An 18,510-nucleotide genomic window follows, 5' to 3' on the forward strand; every position below is an offset into this window, starting at 1 on the left:
AATTTGTCTGTCCACTCCTCTTTGAAAGCTCAATTTTTCTGTATTGTTTTTCCTGACTTTTGCGCACGCCATTCTATAATTTCTCCTCTCGCTTTTGCTTCTCTCGTTGTCTTGCTCTCTGACGTCAGTCTCCTAACATGCATTGTAAACATTTGCTTTGGTTGAGTTTCGTGACGTGATTTAAATAACGCACGTGCTTGGACAACACAGTAGTATGGGTCGCTGTCTGGGACCTTCCCAGCTGGGCTGAGCCAGCACAGTATGTGCACATTGAGAAAAGGTTTTGCTTCATCAGTATTTCATTTAACAATTATTAATGAGATGTGTCGAGGTCCAGGTAGAACCTTCACCTGGTCCGGCAATTGTGCACGTCTGCTATAGGCTGTCTCATCATTATCGGTGATCAGGTCTACCACTGTTGTCGTCAGCAAAACTTAATGATGGTATTGGAGTCGTGCTTGGCCACGCAGTTGTGGGTGAACAGGGAGTACAGGAGAGTACAAAGCATGCACCACAGGGGCACCAGTGTTGAGGATCAGCGTGGTGGATGTGTTGTTGCCTACCCTTACCACCTGGGGCGGCCCATCAGGCATCCAGAATCCAGTTACAGAGGGAGTTGTTTAGTCCTTAGCTTAGTGATGAGCTTTGTGGGCACTATGGTGTTGAACACTAAGTTGTAGTCAATGAATGGCATTCTCACATAGGTGTTCCTTTTTTTCAGGTGGGAAAGGGCAGTGTGGAGTGCGATTGAGATTGCGTTATCTGTGGATTTGCTGGATCTGAATTGCTATCTTAAGTTTGGTAACTGAACAACTAATCAATGTGTCGGACGAAACACCGTCCAACTGGCGACTGAGAGTCAGTTTGCAGGCGCCTGGCCCGCCACGAGTCGCTAGAGAGCGATGGGACAAGGAAGTCCCAGCCAAACCCTCCCCTAACCTGGACGACGCTGGGCTAATTGGGTGCGGCCTCATGGTTCTCCCAGTCATGGCTGGCTGTAACACAGCCTGGGATCGAACCTGGGTCTGTAGTGACTCCTCAAGCACTGCAATGTCTTAGACCGCTGTGCCACTCGGGAGGCCTATGGCGGAATTTTAAAAAATTGCTCTGCGCTAAACCTGACTCAGCTTATTTTGAGAAGTACTCAAGATAAATATGTTGCTAATGGGGTTTTCCCACTGGATTTTAGTGACCATTGTCCAGTTATCATTGTCAGATGTGAAAATGCATACATATAAGCCTCATCATTACTAAGAGGCAGATTTGTGGACTGAAGTCACATGACTTGGACTTGTTTGAGTTGACACTCGACTTGATAGAAAATTACTTGACTTGGAGACTCGACTTTGAATTGAGACTGACGAATTGAAATTATCTGTCCAGGATTTGTAATGTTTTGCCACTCATTTTGTGGCAGTCTTTGTGGATTACTCTACACGTAGCCGGAGTATCGCCTTTGCAAAAACAAGTGCAACAGATTAGCTAGTGAAACACACACTCTGATTGGACCGGCAAACTGTCAACTTATGTCGGGTGAGCTAGCGAAAATAGTTTTAATTTGCTGTACAGCTATAGGATCGGGTGCAGCGTAAACGTCAAAATGTGGGGAGGGGGGATTACCATAAATATTAGAGGTCGATTGATTATGATTTTTCAACGCCAATAGCGATTATTGGAGGACCAAAAAAAGCCGATGCCGATTATATTTATTTATTTGTAATAATGACAATTACAACAATACTGAATGACCACTTTAATTTTTAACTTAATATAATACATAAAATCAATTTAGCCTCAACTAAATAATGAAACATGTTAAATTTCGTTTAAATAATGCAAAATCAAAGTGTAGAAAGGTGATTTTGCAATATGTGCCATGTATGAAAGCTGGTGGTTCCTTTTAACATGAGTCTTCAATATTCCCAGGTAAGAAGCTTTAGGTTGTTGTTATTATAGGAGCCTTTCTCTCTATACCATTTGTATACCTTTGACTATTAGCTATACTGTTACACTGGCAATACTATAGTGTCTATAAGAACATCGAATAGTCAAAGGTACATCTTTTGGGATATTTTGTCAGGACAAGATGCTAGAATATGCATATAATTGACATCTTTGGCTAGAAAACACTCTAAAGTTTCCAAAACTGTAAAGATATTGTATGTGAGTACAACAGAACTGATGTTGCAGGCGAAAGCCTGTGAAAAAAACAATCCGGAAGTGCCCCATATTTTGAAAGCGCTGCATGCCAATGAATCCTCATTGAGCTGTGAATGTGCTATGAACCAGCTTACACATTCTACGTATTCCCCAAGATGTCTCGGGCATTGTGACTTAGTTTTACACATTTATGTTGAAGAATACCTGTAGGGGCTACATTGCGCAAGTGGTCACATGACCACTTGCGCAATGCAAGTCACAGCCTTTGGTTTTCTTGCTCCACATGTTTGGCAATGGACAGAATGTTTTTTAGTTGACTGTTTTGTGCATATTATGTTTGTCTGTGCAATATGTATTATGGTGTATTTTATTTGGATGACATCTTTCTGTATTTTATGAAATTGTATATGCAGGGCTCCCTTGTAAAAGCCACACTGGTCTTAACGGTGACTCCCTGATTTTAAATAAAGTAATAGAAATTGTGAAGATAAATTATTGGCAGGTTTCAACTCTAAGCAGGAAGTCACACTGTGTATGATAATGGCTAAATTTAAGATTGGCTTTGCTTACTGGGATATTAGTTAGTGTTATTAGCTTTATCTTGGCCAGGTCGCAGTTGCGAATGAGAACTTGTTCTCAACTAGCCTACCTGGTTAAATATGAGGATGACCGTAGTTATGTTTCACAACTGTCCTAATTTAACTAACAGCTCTACTTAACCATAGCCTTAGTGTGGGTTTTGTCTTTGAGTTGTGTAAATAAATTATCTACGTTTAATTCTCACCTGATGGGAGTTTAGTTACAAATGTAAAATGTCATTGTGCCTCATGGCAGGGTTTCCCAAACCCAACATTGAGTAGGCCTACTTTCAAACATTTCACTTAGGCTATTTTATCTACCTAACACTTTGATCAATTCCAGTAGCTCACTAATCATCAAGTCCTTGATTAGTTGAATCTGGTCAGCTAGTACTGGAATAGACCAGATAAGGGGAATAGCTGGGAGAGGTTTAGGAAACACTACCTCTGTCATATTACGGAGTCTACCCAAGAAGACTATGACCCTGTCCATAAACAACTCTCTACCTACCCCCTAGGTCTAAGAGCAGCCGAGCTTATCAAAGGGAAACATAAAATGCACCCATCCGTAACCTTCAGAAGTGCCTAAGCTCTAGGGGGTATAGGGTTGTGCCCCCATTGAATTGGTGGGGGCATGGGCTAGTATACCAGTAATTTCCTTTTCAAATCAGGGAAGTGAATGACTGCACGCACACATTGGGAGAAAGGAGAGAGAAATGGTGCATTTGGAAAGTATTCAGAACCTTTACTCAGTAATTTGTGGAAGCACCTTTGGCAGTGATTACAGCCTCTAGCCTTCTTGGGTAGGACGCTACAGGCTTGGCACACCTGTATTTGTGGAGTTTCTCCCATTTTTCTCTGCAGATTCTCTCAATCTCTGGCAGGTTGGATGGGGAGCATTGCTGCACAGCAATTTTCAGGTCTTTCCAGAGATATTTGATTAGGTTCAAGTCCAGGCTCTGGCTGGACAACTCAAGGACATTCAGAGACTTGTCCCGAAGCCACTCTTGTGTTGTCTTGGCTGTGTGCTTAGGGTCATTGTCCTGTTCTAAAAACCTGTTTTTGTCCTGTTAGACTGGGGTGAAGGTTCACCTTCCGAGGTCCGAACCCATCTGGAGCAGGTTTTCATCAAGGATCTCTATGTACTTTGCTTTGTTCATTTTATCGTTAATCGTGACTAATCTCCCAGTCCCTGCTTCTGAAAAACATCATCACATTCAGGCCAAAGAGTTCAATCTTGGTTTGTTTCTCATGGTCTGAGTCAGCTCAGGTGGGAAAGTGCAGTGAGGAGTGCAATAGAGATTGCATCATCTGTTGGGGCGGTATGCAAATTGGCGTGGGTCTAGGGTTTCTGGGATAATGGTGTAAAAATCACATTTATTTATAAAGCCCTTCTTACATCAGCTGATATCTCAAAGTGCTGTACAGAAACCCAGCCTAAAACTCCAAACAGCAAGCAATGCAGGTGTAGAAGCATGGTGGCTAGGAAAAACTCCCTAGAAAGGCCAGAAACCTAGAGAGGAACCAGGCTATAACAGAACATGGCCAAGATGATCAAATGTACATAGATGACCAGCAGGGTCAAATAATAATGATCACAGTGGTTGTCGAGGGTGCAACAGGTCAGCACCTTAGGAGTAAATGTCAGTTGGCTTTTCATAGCCGATCATTGAGTATCTCTACCGCTCCCGCTGTCTCTAGAGAGTTGAAAACAGCAGGCCTGGGACAGGTAGCACGTTCGGTGAACAGGTCAGGGTTCCATAGCCGCAGGTAGAACAGTTGAAACTGAAGCAGCAGCACTGCCAGGTGAACTGGGGACAGCAAGGAGTCATCAGGCCAGGTATGGTCCTAGGGCTCAGGTCCTCAGAGAGGGAGAAAGAAAGAATTGGAGAGCATACTTAAATTCACACAGGACACCGGATAAGACCGGAGAAATAATCCAGATATAACAGACTGACCCTAGCCGCCCGACACAAACTACTGCAGCATAAATACTGGAGGCCGAGACAGGAGGGGTCTGGAGACACTGGCCCCGTTCGACGATTCCCCCAGACAGGGCCAAACAGGCAGGATATAACCCCACCAACTTTGCCAATGCACAGCCCCCACACCACTAGGGTGATATCTTCAACCACCAACTAACCATCCTGAGACAAGGCCGAGTATAGCCCACAAAGATCTCCGCCACGGCACAAACCAAGGGGGGCGCCAACCCAGGTAGGAAGATCACGTCAGTGACTCAACCCACTCAAGTGACGCACCCCTCCTAGGGACGGCATGGAAGAGTACCAGTAAGCCAGTGACTCAGCCCCTGTAATAGGGTTAGAGGCGGGGAATCGGCCAGGCAGAGACACCAAGGGCGGTTCATTGCTCCAGTGCTTTTCCGTTCACCTTCACACTCCTGGGCCAGACTACACTCAATCATAGGACCTACTGAAGAGATGAGTCTTCAATAAAGACTTAAAGGTTGAGACCGAGTCTGCGTCTCTCACATGGGTAGGCAGACCATTCCATAGAAATGGATCTCTTTTGGAGAAAGCCCTACCTCCAGCTGTTTGCTTAGAAATTCTAGGGATAGTTAGGAGGCCTGCGTCTTGTGACCGTAGCGTACGTGTAGGTAGGGGGATAAAGAGGGATATACACTGCTCAAAATAATAAAGGGAACACTTAAACAACACAATGTAACTCCAAGTCAATCACACTTCTGTGAAATCAAACTGTCCACTTTAGGAAGCAACACTGATTGACAATTGATGGTCAACAACCCAGCAGCAGGACCGCTACCTCCGCCTTTGTGCAAGGAGGAGCACTGCCAGAGCCCTGCAAAATGACCTCCAGCAGGCAACAAATGTGCATGTGTCTGCTCAAACGGTCAGAAACAGACTCTGAGGGCCCGACGTCCACATGTGGGGGTTGTGCTTACAGCCCAACACCGTGCAGGACGTTTGGCATTTGCCAAAGAACACCAAGATTGGCAAATTTGCCACTGGCGCCCTGTGCTCTTCATAGATGAAAGCAGGTTCACACTGAGCACGTGTGACAGTCTGGAGATGCCGTGGAGAACGTTCTGCTGCCTGCAACATCCTCCAGCATGACCGGTTTGGCGGTGGGTCAGTCATGGTGTGGGGTGGCATTTCTTTGGGGGGCCGCACAGCCCTCCATGTGCTTGCCAGAGGTAGCCTGACTGCCATTAGGTAACGAGATGAGATCCTCAGACCCCTTGTGAGACCATATGCTGGTGCGGTTGGCCCTGGGTTCCTCCTTAATGCAAGACAATGCTAGACCTCATGTGGCTGGAGTGTGTCAGCAGTTCCTGCAAGTGGAAGGCATTGATGTTATGGACTGGCCCGCCCGTTCCCCAGACCTGAATCCAATTGAGCACATCCGAGACATCATGTCTCGCTCCATCCACCAACGCCACATTGCACCACAGACTGTCCAGGAGTTGGCGGATGCTTTAGTCCAGGTCTGGGAGGAGATCCCTCAGGAGACCATCCGCCACCTCATCAGGAGCATGCCCAGGCATTGTAGGGAGGTCATACAGGCACGTGGAGGCCACACACACTACTGAGCCTCATTTTGACTTGCTTTAAGGACATTACATCAAAGTTGGATCAGCCTGTAGTGTTTCCACTTTAATTTTGAGCGTGACTCCAAATCCAGACCTCCATGGGTTGATACATTTGATTTCCATTGATACTTTTGGTGTCATTTTGTTGTCAGCACATTCAACTATGTAAAGAAAAAAGTATTTAATAAGAATATTTCATTCATTCAGATCTAGGATGTGTTATTTTAATGTTCCCTATATTTTTTTTGAGCAGTGTATATGGCATGACCAAATAGGAAAGATGGGTAGGAGCATGCCCATGTAATTCTTTGTAGGTTAGCAGTAAAATCTTGAAATCAGCCCTTTCCTTAACAGGAAGCCAGTTTAGAGAGGCTAGCACTGGAATAATATGATCACATTTTTTGGTTCTAGTCAAGATTCTAGCAGCCGTGTTTAACACTAACTTGTGTTTATTTAGTGCTTAATCCGGGTAGCCGGAAAGTAGAGCATTGCAGTAGTCTAACCTAGAAGTGACGATCTACATTTTTGGACAACGTTTCTGATTTTTGCAATGTTACGTAGATGGAAAAAAGCTGTTCTTGAAACAGTCTTGATATGTTCGTCAAAAGAGTTTAGGGTCCAGAGTAACAGAGACGACTGTACAACCATCAAGATTAATTGGTGTTGATATGAGCCATGACCAGCCTGTCAAGGCACTTCACGTCTACAGATGTGAGTGCTACGGGTCGGTAGTTTAGGCAGATGAACTTCGTGTTCATGGGCACAGGGATTATGGTGGTCTGCTTCAAACATGTTGGTATTAGACTGTCAGCGACAGGTTGAAAATGTCAATAAAGAAAGTTGGTCCGCGAATGTTCCAAGTACACATCCTGGTAATCCATCTGGCCCTGCAGCTTGGTGAATGTTGACCCGTTTTTAAAGGTCTTACTCACACAGTAATTTTGCTCGTCTGGTAAGCTTGTCACTGGGCAGCTCGCGGCTGTGTTTCCATTTGTAGTCTGTAATAGTTTGCAAGCCCTGCCGACGAGCGTCGGAGCCGGTGTAGTACGATTCAATCTTAGTCATGTATTGATGCTTTGCCTGTTTGATGGTTTGTAGGAGGTCATAGCGGGATTTCTTATAAACTTCCCAGATTAGAGTCCCGCTCCTTGAAAGTGGCAGCTCTACCGTTTAGCTCAGTGCGGATGTTGCCTGTAAATCCATGGCTTCTTGTTGGGTTATGTACGTACGGTCACTGTTGGGACGACGTCATCGATGCACTTATTGATGAAGCCAATGACTGATGTGGTGTACTCCTCAATGCCATTGAAAAAAATCCTGGAACAGATTCCAGTCTGCTAGCAAAACAGACCTGTATCTTAGCATCTGCTTCATCTGACCACTTTCTTATTGACTAAGTCACGGTGCTTCCTGCTTTAGATTTGGCTTGTAAGCAGGAATCCGGAGCATAGAATTGTCAGATTTGCCAAATGGAGGGCGAGGGAGAGCTTTGTGTGTGGAGTAAAGGTGGTCTACAGTTTTGTTTTTCTTCTGGTTGCACATTTAACAAGCTGGGAGAAATTAGGTAAAACAGATTTGAGTTTGCCTGCATTAAAAGTCCCCGGCCACTAGGACTTACGCCTCGATGAGTGTTTTCCCGTTTGCTTATGGTGGTGTACAACTCATTTAGTGCGGTCCTAGTCCCAACATCGGTTTGTTGTGGTAAATGGACAGCTACAAAGAATATAGATGAAAAACTCTTGGTAAAAAGTGTGGTCTACAGCTCATCATAAGATACTCTACTTTGCGCGATCAAAACCTTGAGACTTCCTTAGAATTTGTCTACCAGCTGTTTACAGCTGTTTAATCCGCACAGACGGCCACCCCTTGTCTTTCCAGAGGCAGCTGTTCTATCCTGCCGAAAAAGCGTAAAACACGGCAGCTGTATGTTATTCATGTCGTCGTTCAGCTACGAGTCGGTGAAACAGTTAACGTCCCGTTGGTAGGATATACGTGATCGTAGTTTGTCTATTTTATTATCCAATGATTGTATGTTGGCTAATAGGAATGGAGGTAAAGGCAGATTACCCAGTCGCCGTCGGATCATTACAAGGCACCCAGACCTGCTTTCCCCGATATCTTTCTCCTGTGAATGACGGGGATAAGGGCCTTGTCGGGCGTCTGAAGTAAATCCTTCACGTCCAACGCTAGCATCACACCTGGCTGACTTCCAGTGAGATTGCAGAGCGCCAAATTCAAATGTAGAAATACTCATTGTAAAAATTCAGAAAAGATACAACTATTTTACATGAACTTCTTTTGAATCCAACCACTGTGTCAGATTTCAAAAATGCTTTAGGGTGAAAGCATACCTTACAATTATTTGAGAACATAGCCCAGCAGACAACCATTGCATGCAAACAGTAACCAGCCAAGTAGAAGAGTTACGCAAGTCAGAAATAGAGAAAATTACCTTTGATCTTCATATGGTTGCACTCAGAAGACATTAATTTATTCAAATGTTCCTTTTGTTCGATAAAGTCTCTCTTTATATCCGAAAACCTCTGTTTTGTTCGCATTGTCTAAAGTAATCCACAGGCTCAAACACAGTCACAACAGGCATACGACAAATCCAAATTGTATCCGTAAAGTTCATAGAAACATGTTGAACGATGTTTATATTCAATCCTCTGGTTGTTTTTAGCCTAAATAATCGATAATATTTCAACCGGACAATAACGTCGTCAATATAAAAGGTAAACAAGAAAGGCACTCTCGGTCGCGTGCATGAAAAAGCTCTGACATGGCAGGGTGCACTCATTCAGACTGCTCTTACTCGCTCATTTTTCAGAATACAAGTCTGAAACTATTTATAAAGACTATTGACATCTAGTGGAAGGCATAGGAACTGCAATTTGAGTCCTAAATCAATGGATACTGTAATGGCATTGAATAGAAAACTAGAATAACAAAAAATCCTGCTTCCTGAATGGATATTTCTTAGGTTTTCGCCTGCCAAATCAGTTCTGTTATACTCACAGACGTCATTTTAACAGTTTTGGAAACTTTTGAGTTTTCTATCCAAATCTACTAATTATATGCATATCCAATCTTCTGGGCCTGAGTAGAAGGCAGTTTAATTTGGGCATGCTTTTCATCCAAAATTCCAAATGCTGCCCCCTACCCTAGAGACGGGTAACTAACTTCTTATCCGGTGAAATTGCAGAGCGCGAAATTCAAACTCCAGAATTATAAATATTTTACTTTCAGAAAATCACAATTATAATACATTACAATACGCTGTGTCAGATTTCAAAAAAAGGCTTTACGGCAAAAGCACACCATGAGATTATTTGAGGACAGCGGTCCCCGCATACAAAAGCATGAAAAACATATTTCAACCAGGCAGGTGCGCCACGAAAATCAGAAATGGCGATATAATAAAATGCCTTACCTTTTGATCTTCTGTTGGCACTTCAAAAGGTCTCAGTTACATCACAAATGGTCCTTTTGTTCGATAATGTCCTTCTCTATATCCATAAAAACTCAGTTTAGCTGGCTCAGTTCAGTCAATAATCCACTCAGTTTCCCTCCATCAAAATGCATACAAAATGAATCCCAAACATTACTAATAAACTTTTCCAAACAAGTCAATGTTTATAATCAAACATTAGGTACCCTAATACATAAATAAACAACATTTAAGACAGAATCGTTATAGTCTTTACTGGAGAAAAATACCAAAGAATGCTGTCTTTAATTTTTCCAAAAACCAGCATGAAACTCTTTCTAAAGACTGCAGTTCCTAGGGCTTCCACTAGATGTCAACAATCTGGGAGGATTTTGCCTTGTAATAAAAGTGACCGCCATTGAAAACAGTGGTAGGCTGAACATTTATTTGGGGGAGGGTTTGTCCTCTGGGTTTCACCTGACATATCAGTTCTGTTATACTCAGACATCATTTTAACAGTTTTAGGTACTTTAGAGTGTTTAATATCCAATTATATGCATATCCTAGCTTCTGGGCCTGAGTAACAGGCAGTTTACTTTGGACACGCGTTTCATCCGGACGTGAAAATACTGCCCCTACCCAAGAGAGGTTAAAGAAAAACTCTTCTTCCAGTATGGGTTGAGTATTCGCCGGGGACCGTAAAACATCAGCCACCTTTTCCAGCGCCATTCTTCAATTATTTTCTTGGGGCCCTTAAATGCTGGGCATTTAAAAAAATGACAACCTGTTTTTGTGTTGTCATTATGGGGTATTGTGTGCAGATTTAAAGGGGGGGGGGGGTTAATCCATTATAGAATAAGGCTGTAACGTAACAAAATGTGGAAACGGAGAAGAGGTCTGAATGTCTGAATACTTTCCGAATGCAACTGTAGCTTTTGGGTTGTTTCTGGACATTGCCATCTTACTACTGCTCTTAGCTGGTAGATCTCTCTAGTAAAGACTATGACTGTGTAGCCTAATACCCCTTTCTCTACCGTGCCAACCAAGATTGTACTTTGCTGGCTTAGGTCCTTTCCAGCACAGTTCCAACAACTATGGTGGATGCATAATCAGGCTGGCAAAGTACAGCTTGGGTACAGGGCTCCACAAATGCTTCTAAATTGACTACCCTACCTCCACCAAGGAAAATGTCTGGAAACTGTGGGAAAATAAACAGTGCCTATACTGAGCCAGGGGAGTTTGTGAATTTGAAATCCTTTTGTATTTCGACTCATGAACCTCTGCAAGCTCTGTTCCATTGACATTGGCCCATTCAGAAATGGTTAAATGTAATGACGTCCTGACTTGGTGTTACTTTCTATCAACATAAAAAAGTTTGAAGACTAATTTTGATGACCTTTTCTGTTTTATTTTCTAGCTTCATGAGTAAATGTAGCCTTACCCACATCAACCTGGACCCCATACACATGCTAAAGCAGGTGGTGAGTATTTGGTCCATTGTTTTGCATGCAGAGACAAACGTGACAAGAAATGTAGCCTAACGAATGTAGACATTTGCCTTAATCTTGATATGGTGTTCTCTCCTTGTACAGCTAACATTAGATCACCAATACCCACTTCTACCAAGGTATTTTAATTAACTGTATGTGGTATCAGTGTGTGCAATATTCAATATCTGTCATGTATATGTATTCTCTTTCAGGATTGGGTTTTGGAAAACAGTGTTCCCAGGTCACCTGTGGAGGTCGAGCATGGCTCAAGGATTTAACACTTGTTTTCGGAACCTTCCGCCATTGTCGTCGGATTCAAGGACTTTGAATGTGCCTTTGGATTCTGAAGATAGTTTGGCGCACCACCTTGAAAGCCTCATTGAACATAATGACCTTTCCAACACCGTGGTTTCACCGGAAAACATTTCCTCAGACTTGAACTTGAGTTCAAACTTTTTCTCAAATTCCAATACTAGTTCTGATTTTGTACAACAGAAATACTATGATGACGTCGTTTGGCAAGATGAGGGTCAACCAGTACATCATGAAGGTCAGTTTAACCACACAAGCAACAGCTTCTTTACCCCAGCTAGAGCAGCCAGTTCAAGTAATTGCCTCTCAACTTCAGGTGCAGACCTGAACCCCCATGATCTTAAACAAGAATGTGACTTATTGAACCCTTCCATTCCAGAGGACTACTCCGATGTTAGTAGCTGCTCAGAGTCTGATGTTGATAGGACAGGGCCTTGTGAAATGTTAAAACATGGTTCAAATGATTCTTCACTGGTTGCAGATGACGAGGAAAATGAATGTGCATGGAAGAGCCCAGAGACCAACACAGGTTCCCCAGAAAGCATGTCTACAACAGAGAGTGAGGTAGAAGAGGGTCAAGATGAACCACCAGAGAAGGAAAAGGAGACATTCATGATGCAAGAGAATAAATACTCAGAGACCTCCGGTGCTCCAGAAAGCCTATCTGTTTCAGAGGACGAGGGAGAAAAGGATCATCTGGATGGAGAAGCACATGAGAAAGATGAGACTTGCATGGATCAAGATGATCAACACACAGACTCTCCCTCAGGTGGTGAAAAAAGTTTGACTGCCTCAGTGAATGAGAGAAAAGAGGAACTGGATGATGAAGCACAGAATGCGGAAGAGGGATGCATGGAGGAAGAGGATCGGTACTCAAATGTCAGTAGCCTAGAGGGCCAAAATGAAGGAACCATCGTTAGTGAGAGCTTTAAAGAGGAAGAGCATTCATTATCCCAAGGAACTATGGACTCGCAGGGTATCGATGCATCCAATGCTCAAGATTCTGCTCACAAGCTGAATGATAATACCTGTGCCTTTGAATATCAGGATTCAGTTAAGGATAATGACTCTTTAAATGTTGCTGGTCAAGAAAATGGAAAAAGTTCCTCTGTCATTTGTGGATTAGGCCTAGGGGGTAGCAATCAAACGTTTGAGTCTTGTTTGGAATTTCCTGAAAATCAATCGCTGAAAACTAGATTTCAGGAGATCGTTGGTAGTGGCACTCAAAGTACAAACTCAACCTATGAGGAAAGTGCAAGTGATTCCCTTCGTGGAAGTGGAGGGAAAGAGGATCACAGTAGCTTTGATTTTTTGGAGCGTTGTTTAGGTCTGAACAACTTTGGAATTGAACAGAAGTCCTGTATTGAAAATGAGTGGCTAAGACCTATCGACGAGTCAAATGTATCGTCTTGTTTGGAAGAGGACCAGGCATCCCAACAGAACCTAATGCGCCATATCGAGCCACCAGACCTTGTGAGAGCTGGTCTTGAAAACACAAGAGAGACAATTCGTAAAGTATTCACAGCAGATGATGAGCAAGAACCCCCAGTGCTAAGTGAATGCTACGGTGAACCATTGTCAGGAGAAGATTGTATGAGTGACACAGAGGGTAATCAGGAAAGGGGGGAGACCGGGTCTATTGATTCCACTGAGTTGAACCAGGAGGGAGGAGATTCAACTATTGATAACATTGAAGACGAGAGGGATTTTGAGGACCAAGCAGCTCAGTTGAAATCTTCACTGTATATGAGGAAATGCATGCACCCTATTGTACTGCTCAGGAACTCTGAACTAAAAAATGACACCGGTGGGGCTTATCAGTGTGCAGCATGCCAAAAGGCTACACAAAGTATAGACCATCTAATTGAGCACCACCATTGTAACCACTCTGAGAACAAATTCAATTTCTGTCAGACCTGTGGTACTTACATGACATGTGATTCACTAGCCAAGAAACATCAGTGTGGTATTATTGATGAAAATGCACAACTCTCTTCTAATATGAAACCACAGAAGAGAAAATCAACCGGGCATCCTTTTCACAAATGTAGATACTGCACACATACATTTGACAGACTCTGTGATTACAACAAGCATGTGCAGAGGCACTCGGGTAGAACTGAACATGAGTGTCATAGGTGTGGCTATAACTTTTCACAATCTCGTAGTCTGAACAGACATTTACGTGAAAAGAAATGCCAGCGTCGAAGTTCACAAGTTCCTGTTAAACAGATTCAAACAACCCCACGTATCAGCATTTACAAAAAGGGAACTGTACATCCATATGTCCTCCCACCAGACAGCCCCTATGCCAATCTTCCAGATTGTTTTGTGAAACTAGTGGACATTTGCAAGGAGCATGTTTGTCGTCTTTGTGGGAAAAGCTTTGCAAGCAGTGCAAAACTCTACAAGCATGGATACAATGTACACCATACAAAAACCAGGTCCTATAAGGTTCGGCCTAAGTGTCAGAACACATACAGGTCATATAAGTGTCAGAAATGCCTGATGACATTCAATTATTCAAGCAATTTTAGCAGGCACAAGAAAAGATGCAAAGGAGCTGACATGAATGAGAAATTCAAGTGCCCTCTTTGCCCACGCCTTTTCAAATATTCCTACAACCGGTCCCGCCATTTGCGTGAGCAGTGCATTAAAGACTTTACACAGGGAATCTCAGGGAAAGTTGACATGAAATTTCGATGCCCCTTCTGCACCACCACCTTTACTAATGCTTCTAACCGACATAGACACATACGACTGGTGTGCCTCAAGGAATATATACACAATGAGACTTCAAGGACCAAAGCTGAACGCCAGGAAAACATGGCCCAGAAAGAATCACAAAAGCCGCCACTGAAAACAGCACTGAATCAAAATGAGCCGGGTCTCAAATGCAACTACTGTCCGGCCGTTTTTGCTCATTCTTCTGGAAAGTACAGACACATGAGGAAACATAAGTTGTTTGAAAACACTGGAAAAAAGATCAAGTTCAGGTATTCAAGCCTAGTTCCCATTTCTAACAAGTCCAAGGCTATTATTGAGGAGCCCAAAGACGGTCCACTCTCCAGTGAAGTCAGCAGCCAGCCCTTTTCCTGTCTCTTCTGTGGAAAATGGTTCAACACTTCATATTCCCTGAAGAAACACATCTGTAGTATGCACATGGGTGAGAAACCATATCGCTGCCTGGAATGTGGGAAACGTTTTGGGAAAGAAATCCATCTTGTTGCTCACAAAAAAGTGCACCAGCGAAGGATACAGTGTACTGTTTGCAAGAAGATACTTCCTAGCATTGGGGACTTGATTCAACACAGCCAATCTCACATCAAAAAGGGCATGCTTCAGTGCCCAGACTGTCCATCGCAGTTCCAGTACCCAGTGCATCTTCTTCGACATATGGCATCACATCACAAACTTCAGCAAGAGCAGCCACTCAAAGAGAAAAAACAGAGGCACCCCTCAAAATTTGAGCCGCTTGGGTCCTTGCCACCAGTCAAAGAGCGGGAAGGGGGAGAAAAGTTGGGGTGCCCCATATGCCCAGAGGTCTTTCACAGTGGCACAGAACTGAGTAGTCATTGCCTAAGCCATGTATCTGAGTCCTCTTCAAGTCAGTGTCTGTTTTGTAAACGCCTCTTCTCTTCCCGCACATCTTTGGTGCGTCATATACGCATTCATACAGGGGAGAAACCATTTTCTTGTCAGAGTTGTGGAGAATCTTTTCGTCGAAAAGAATATCTCCAGTTGCACCAAGAAAAGTGTCCAGGTCCACAAAGCAAACAAGAACTGCCCACTATCAAAGAAAGTGAAGATGTCTCATCAAAATCTTTGGTGACAAGAATAAGGAAAGTATACAAATGTTCATACTGTCCTCGGGAATTTGACAAATTGCCCCGTTTATTACTGCACCACAATGGCCACATGCAAAATACAGTAACCCCCTGTCCAAAATGTGGTAAATGTTACAGACAAAGGCGCAAGTTACATGAAAGACTTTGCAATGGCTCAAACATAAAATCTATAGAGCCAGTGAGCACTGTCTGGCATCCTTGTAGGAATTGTGGGAGGAAGTTTTCAAGAGATTATAATCGAGATGTCCATGAGAGGATTTGCAACTCTGTAAAGCCCTTGCAAAAAAACACCAGCAATTCTGGCAACTCAAACATGCATCCTTGCAGGAATTGTGGAAAGTACTTTACAAGGAGTGATAATCGGAATTTCCATGAGAAGACTTGCAACTCTGCCAAGCCCTTGCAAAAAAACACCATAGAAATTAGGACAAGTAGCAGGGACAAGTTGCAGCACAAATGCCCCCACTGTCCAAGCAAGTTCAAGTACAGAAGTTTTCTCCTGAGACATATTGGGTCACACACTGGAGAAAAATCATATCCATGCATGCACTGTGGTCACAGCTATGTAATCCAGTTACGATGCTTACAGCATGAAGCTTTCTGTGATGGTGTTAATAGACAAAAGCCACCAAGCACCAGCCTTGGTGAATATAAGTGCAATATCTGCACAAAAATCTTCATGAAATCCCGAAACTTAAGGCGGCACATCCTAACTCACACAGAGGTAAAGCCATATCGCTGTAAGGCCTGTGACAGCTGTTTCTCCAGACATGATCATCTAAAACTGCACCAGAGTCGCTGCAAAGGGAAAAGACAACGTTTAGAGGTTCGCATTGCCAAAATTAGTCTTGCAGATGTTGGAAGGGGCTGGCAAAATAACCTGAACATTACCGATTCAGGAAAGCAACAAGGGTTTGTCTGCAGCATATGTTCAAAGATCTTCCCCTCTCACAGCATTATGTCCCGACATATTGCCATGTCACATGCTATAAGAACCGTCAGTTCATTTACTCATGAAAAATCACTTAAGAGACATATAAACATTGGTGCATGTCAAAGATTTTACGCAAAAACAAAGCTTTCAGAAAAGCTAAATGTTACAAGCCCACCATCTAGAGAGACAAACCGACTTCTACAGAGGATCCAACTGCAATATAAAGACAAACGCAAATTCAAATGTACCTTTTGCCCTCGCCTTTTCAAAAGTGGCGAGCAATTGAGGGTGCACACCCGCTTGCATACAGGGGAGAAACCTTTTGGATGTTCTAATTGTGGTGAAAGATTTATCCGTAGGGACTACCTGCAGCGCCATTTGAACAGGTGCAAATGGGAACTTCTTGATAGAGTGCTTTGTGACAGATGTGGCAACGTATTTTTGCCAGACGAACTCGAGAAGCATCAACTGACATGTGTTGTCAAGTGTAAATCACCTGCCCGTAGTCGAACTGAGTCCACTACTCGCAGTCCCCCAAAAGGGTTCTCCTGTGCTAATTGCAGTGCCCGCTTCCTGCTGTTCTCACAGCTCCAGCAACACTTTCTCAACACACATAGAGACATTCCAACAAATCAGGCTTCACCTTTACAGGAGCAGTTGTCTAGCATGGTGAACATAAAAGAGGAGCCTATGGATGAAGGATATGGTGACACTTGGCAGAATAGTGATAACAATCTCATGCTTGATCAAGACTGTGATCCAAACTATATGAACAAACCCATTAAATGTCCACAGTGCAACTTGCACTTTGGAAATAAGGGTGGACTTTCTGGACACATGCGTACACATTTAGGAGAGTACCCATTCAACTGCAAGAAATGCAATAAAGGCTTTTGGAACAAAAACTTATGTCGGAAACATGTAAGGAAATGTAGACTTGTAAAGGTCATGAAGGAAGAAGTTAACACTGACTATGTAATTACTTCAGAGCTAGATCCTACTCTTAAAGAGACTGTCCTAGTCTTCAACCAAGGTTACAAAACAACAGGCACTGGGGTATTGCAGACTAATTTCTCCTGCAAAGATGACTTGAAGGATTTAACACTGCAGAATTCCTCTGGAAATCAAGGCAAAGGAAGATCTTCCCATGATAGAAGACATAGTGGTCAACAAGTCCCAGGCAACAAGTACCAATGCTCAGAGTGTGATAGAAGTTTCACAGATGGGCTTCTGCTCATCAGCCATTTAGAGGACCATGGGCGCGAGGAGCTAGAAAGAAAAAAGAAATTCTGCCAGCCTTGTGGTAAGACGTTTGCTCATCCTTCAGACCTAGCAAGGCATATGAGAGGCCACTGGAATGAGAAGATATTTTCTTGCCCACAATGTCCACAGACTTTTCCCTGCCCTTCTGACCTTGACATCCATAGAACTTGTCATGACTCAAATAGACCATTTGTCTGCAAAGAGTGTCAACAAAGGTTTTGGACCAGTCAATCTTTAGAAAACCATCAAAGCCAAGCTCATTCAAAAGAACTAATTCATACATGCCATGTCTGTAACAAGAACTATTCAATCAGAAGTTCACTTGTTAAACATATTAGGATGAAGCATCAAACCCAGAAGAACATGGATGTTGTTATCCACGTGAAGGAAAAGGAGACAGCAGTGCAAGATAAATTTGACATGGACGTTGATGTGGATGGAGGAAGTAATGCAAGTAATGATGAAGATGAAAATGATGCTAATGAGGACAATGACTCTGACTCTGCAGACTACTTTCCCTGCCATGTCTGTGGGAAAACGTTCACCACATCAGAAAGCCTTGAGGATCACCAACGCTGTCACCTCGGTGAAAAACCTCATGAGTGTGCAGAATGTGGAAAATGTTTTTTCCAGGCAGGGCAACTGCAACAGCACCTTCGGAGCCACAAGTCTGAGTATCAGTGTCAAATATGTGGCAGAGGCTTTGTCTCACTCTTTGCCTTACGCAAACACAAGCATACTCATGGAAAGAGCCGTCAACACCGTTGCTCCAAGTGCCCGCTCAGCTTCACAGGACCCTCGCAGCTGGCAGAGCACATGGGCACCCACCGCGATGACAATTTCCCTTGTGATATATGTGATCGCACATTCTCCTGCAAGATGAGTCGGGCAGAGCACCGGAAAATCCACACTGAGACAGAGGAT

The 18,510-nt window shown here is 43.4% G+C and overlaps 1 protein-coding gene across 1 annotated transcript in view; it reads left to right on the forward strand.

The window, feature by feature from the left end:
• The window catches only part of LOC123997325 (zinc finger protein Xfin-like), a gene marked incomplete at its 3' end in the record, with an annotated part of 36,888 nt that extends 18,378 nt beyond the window's left edge, over positions 1-18,510 (forward strand). Inside the window, exons 2-4 of the mRNA XM_046301465.1 lie at positions 11,157-11,220; positions 11,442-11,779; positions 12,023-18,510. Of these exons, the coding sequence (XP_046157421.1) occupies positions 11,491-11,779; positions 12,023-18,510 (6,777 nt within the window). The remainder of the gene's footprint in view (positions 1-11,156; positions 11,221-11,441; positions 11,780-12,022) is intronic.

This window comes from Oncorhynchus gorbuscha, linkage group LG15 (assembly GCF_021184085.1).
Source record: "Oncorhynchus gorbuscha isolate QuinsamMale2020 ecotype Even-year linkage group LG15, OgorEven_v1.0, whole genome shotgun sequence".
NCBI classification, from domain to species: domain Eukaryota; kingdom Metazoa; phylum Chordata; class Actinopteri; order Salmoniformes; family Salmonidae; genus Oncorhynchus; species Oncorhynchus gorbuscha.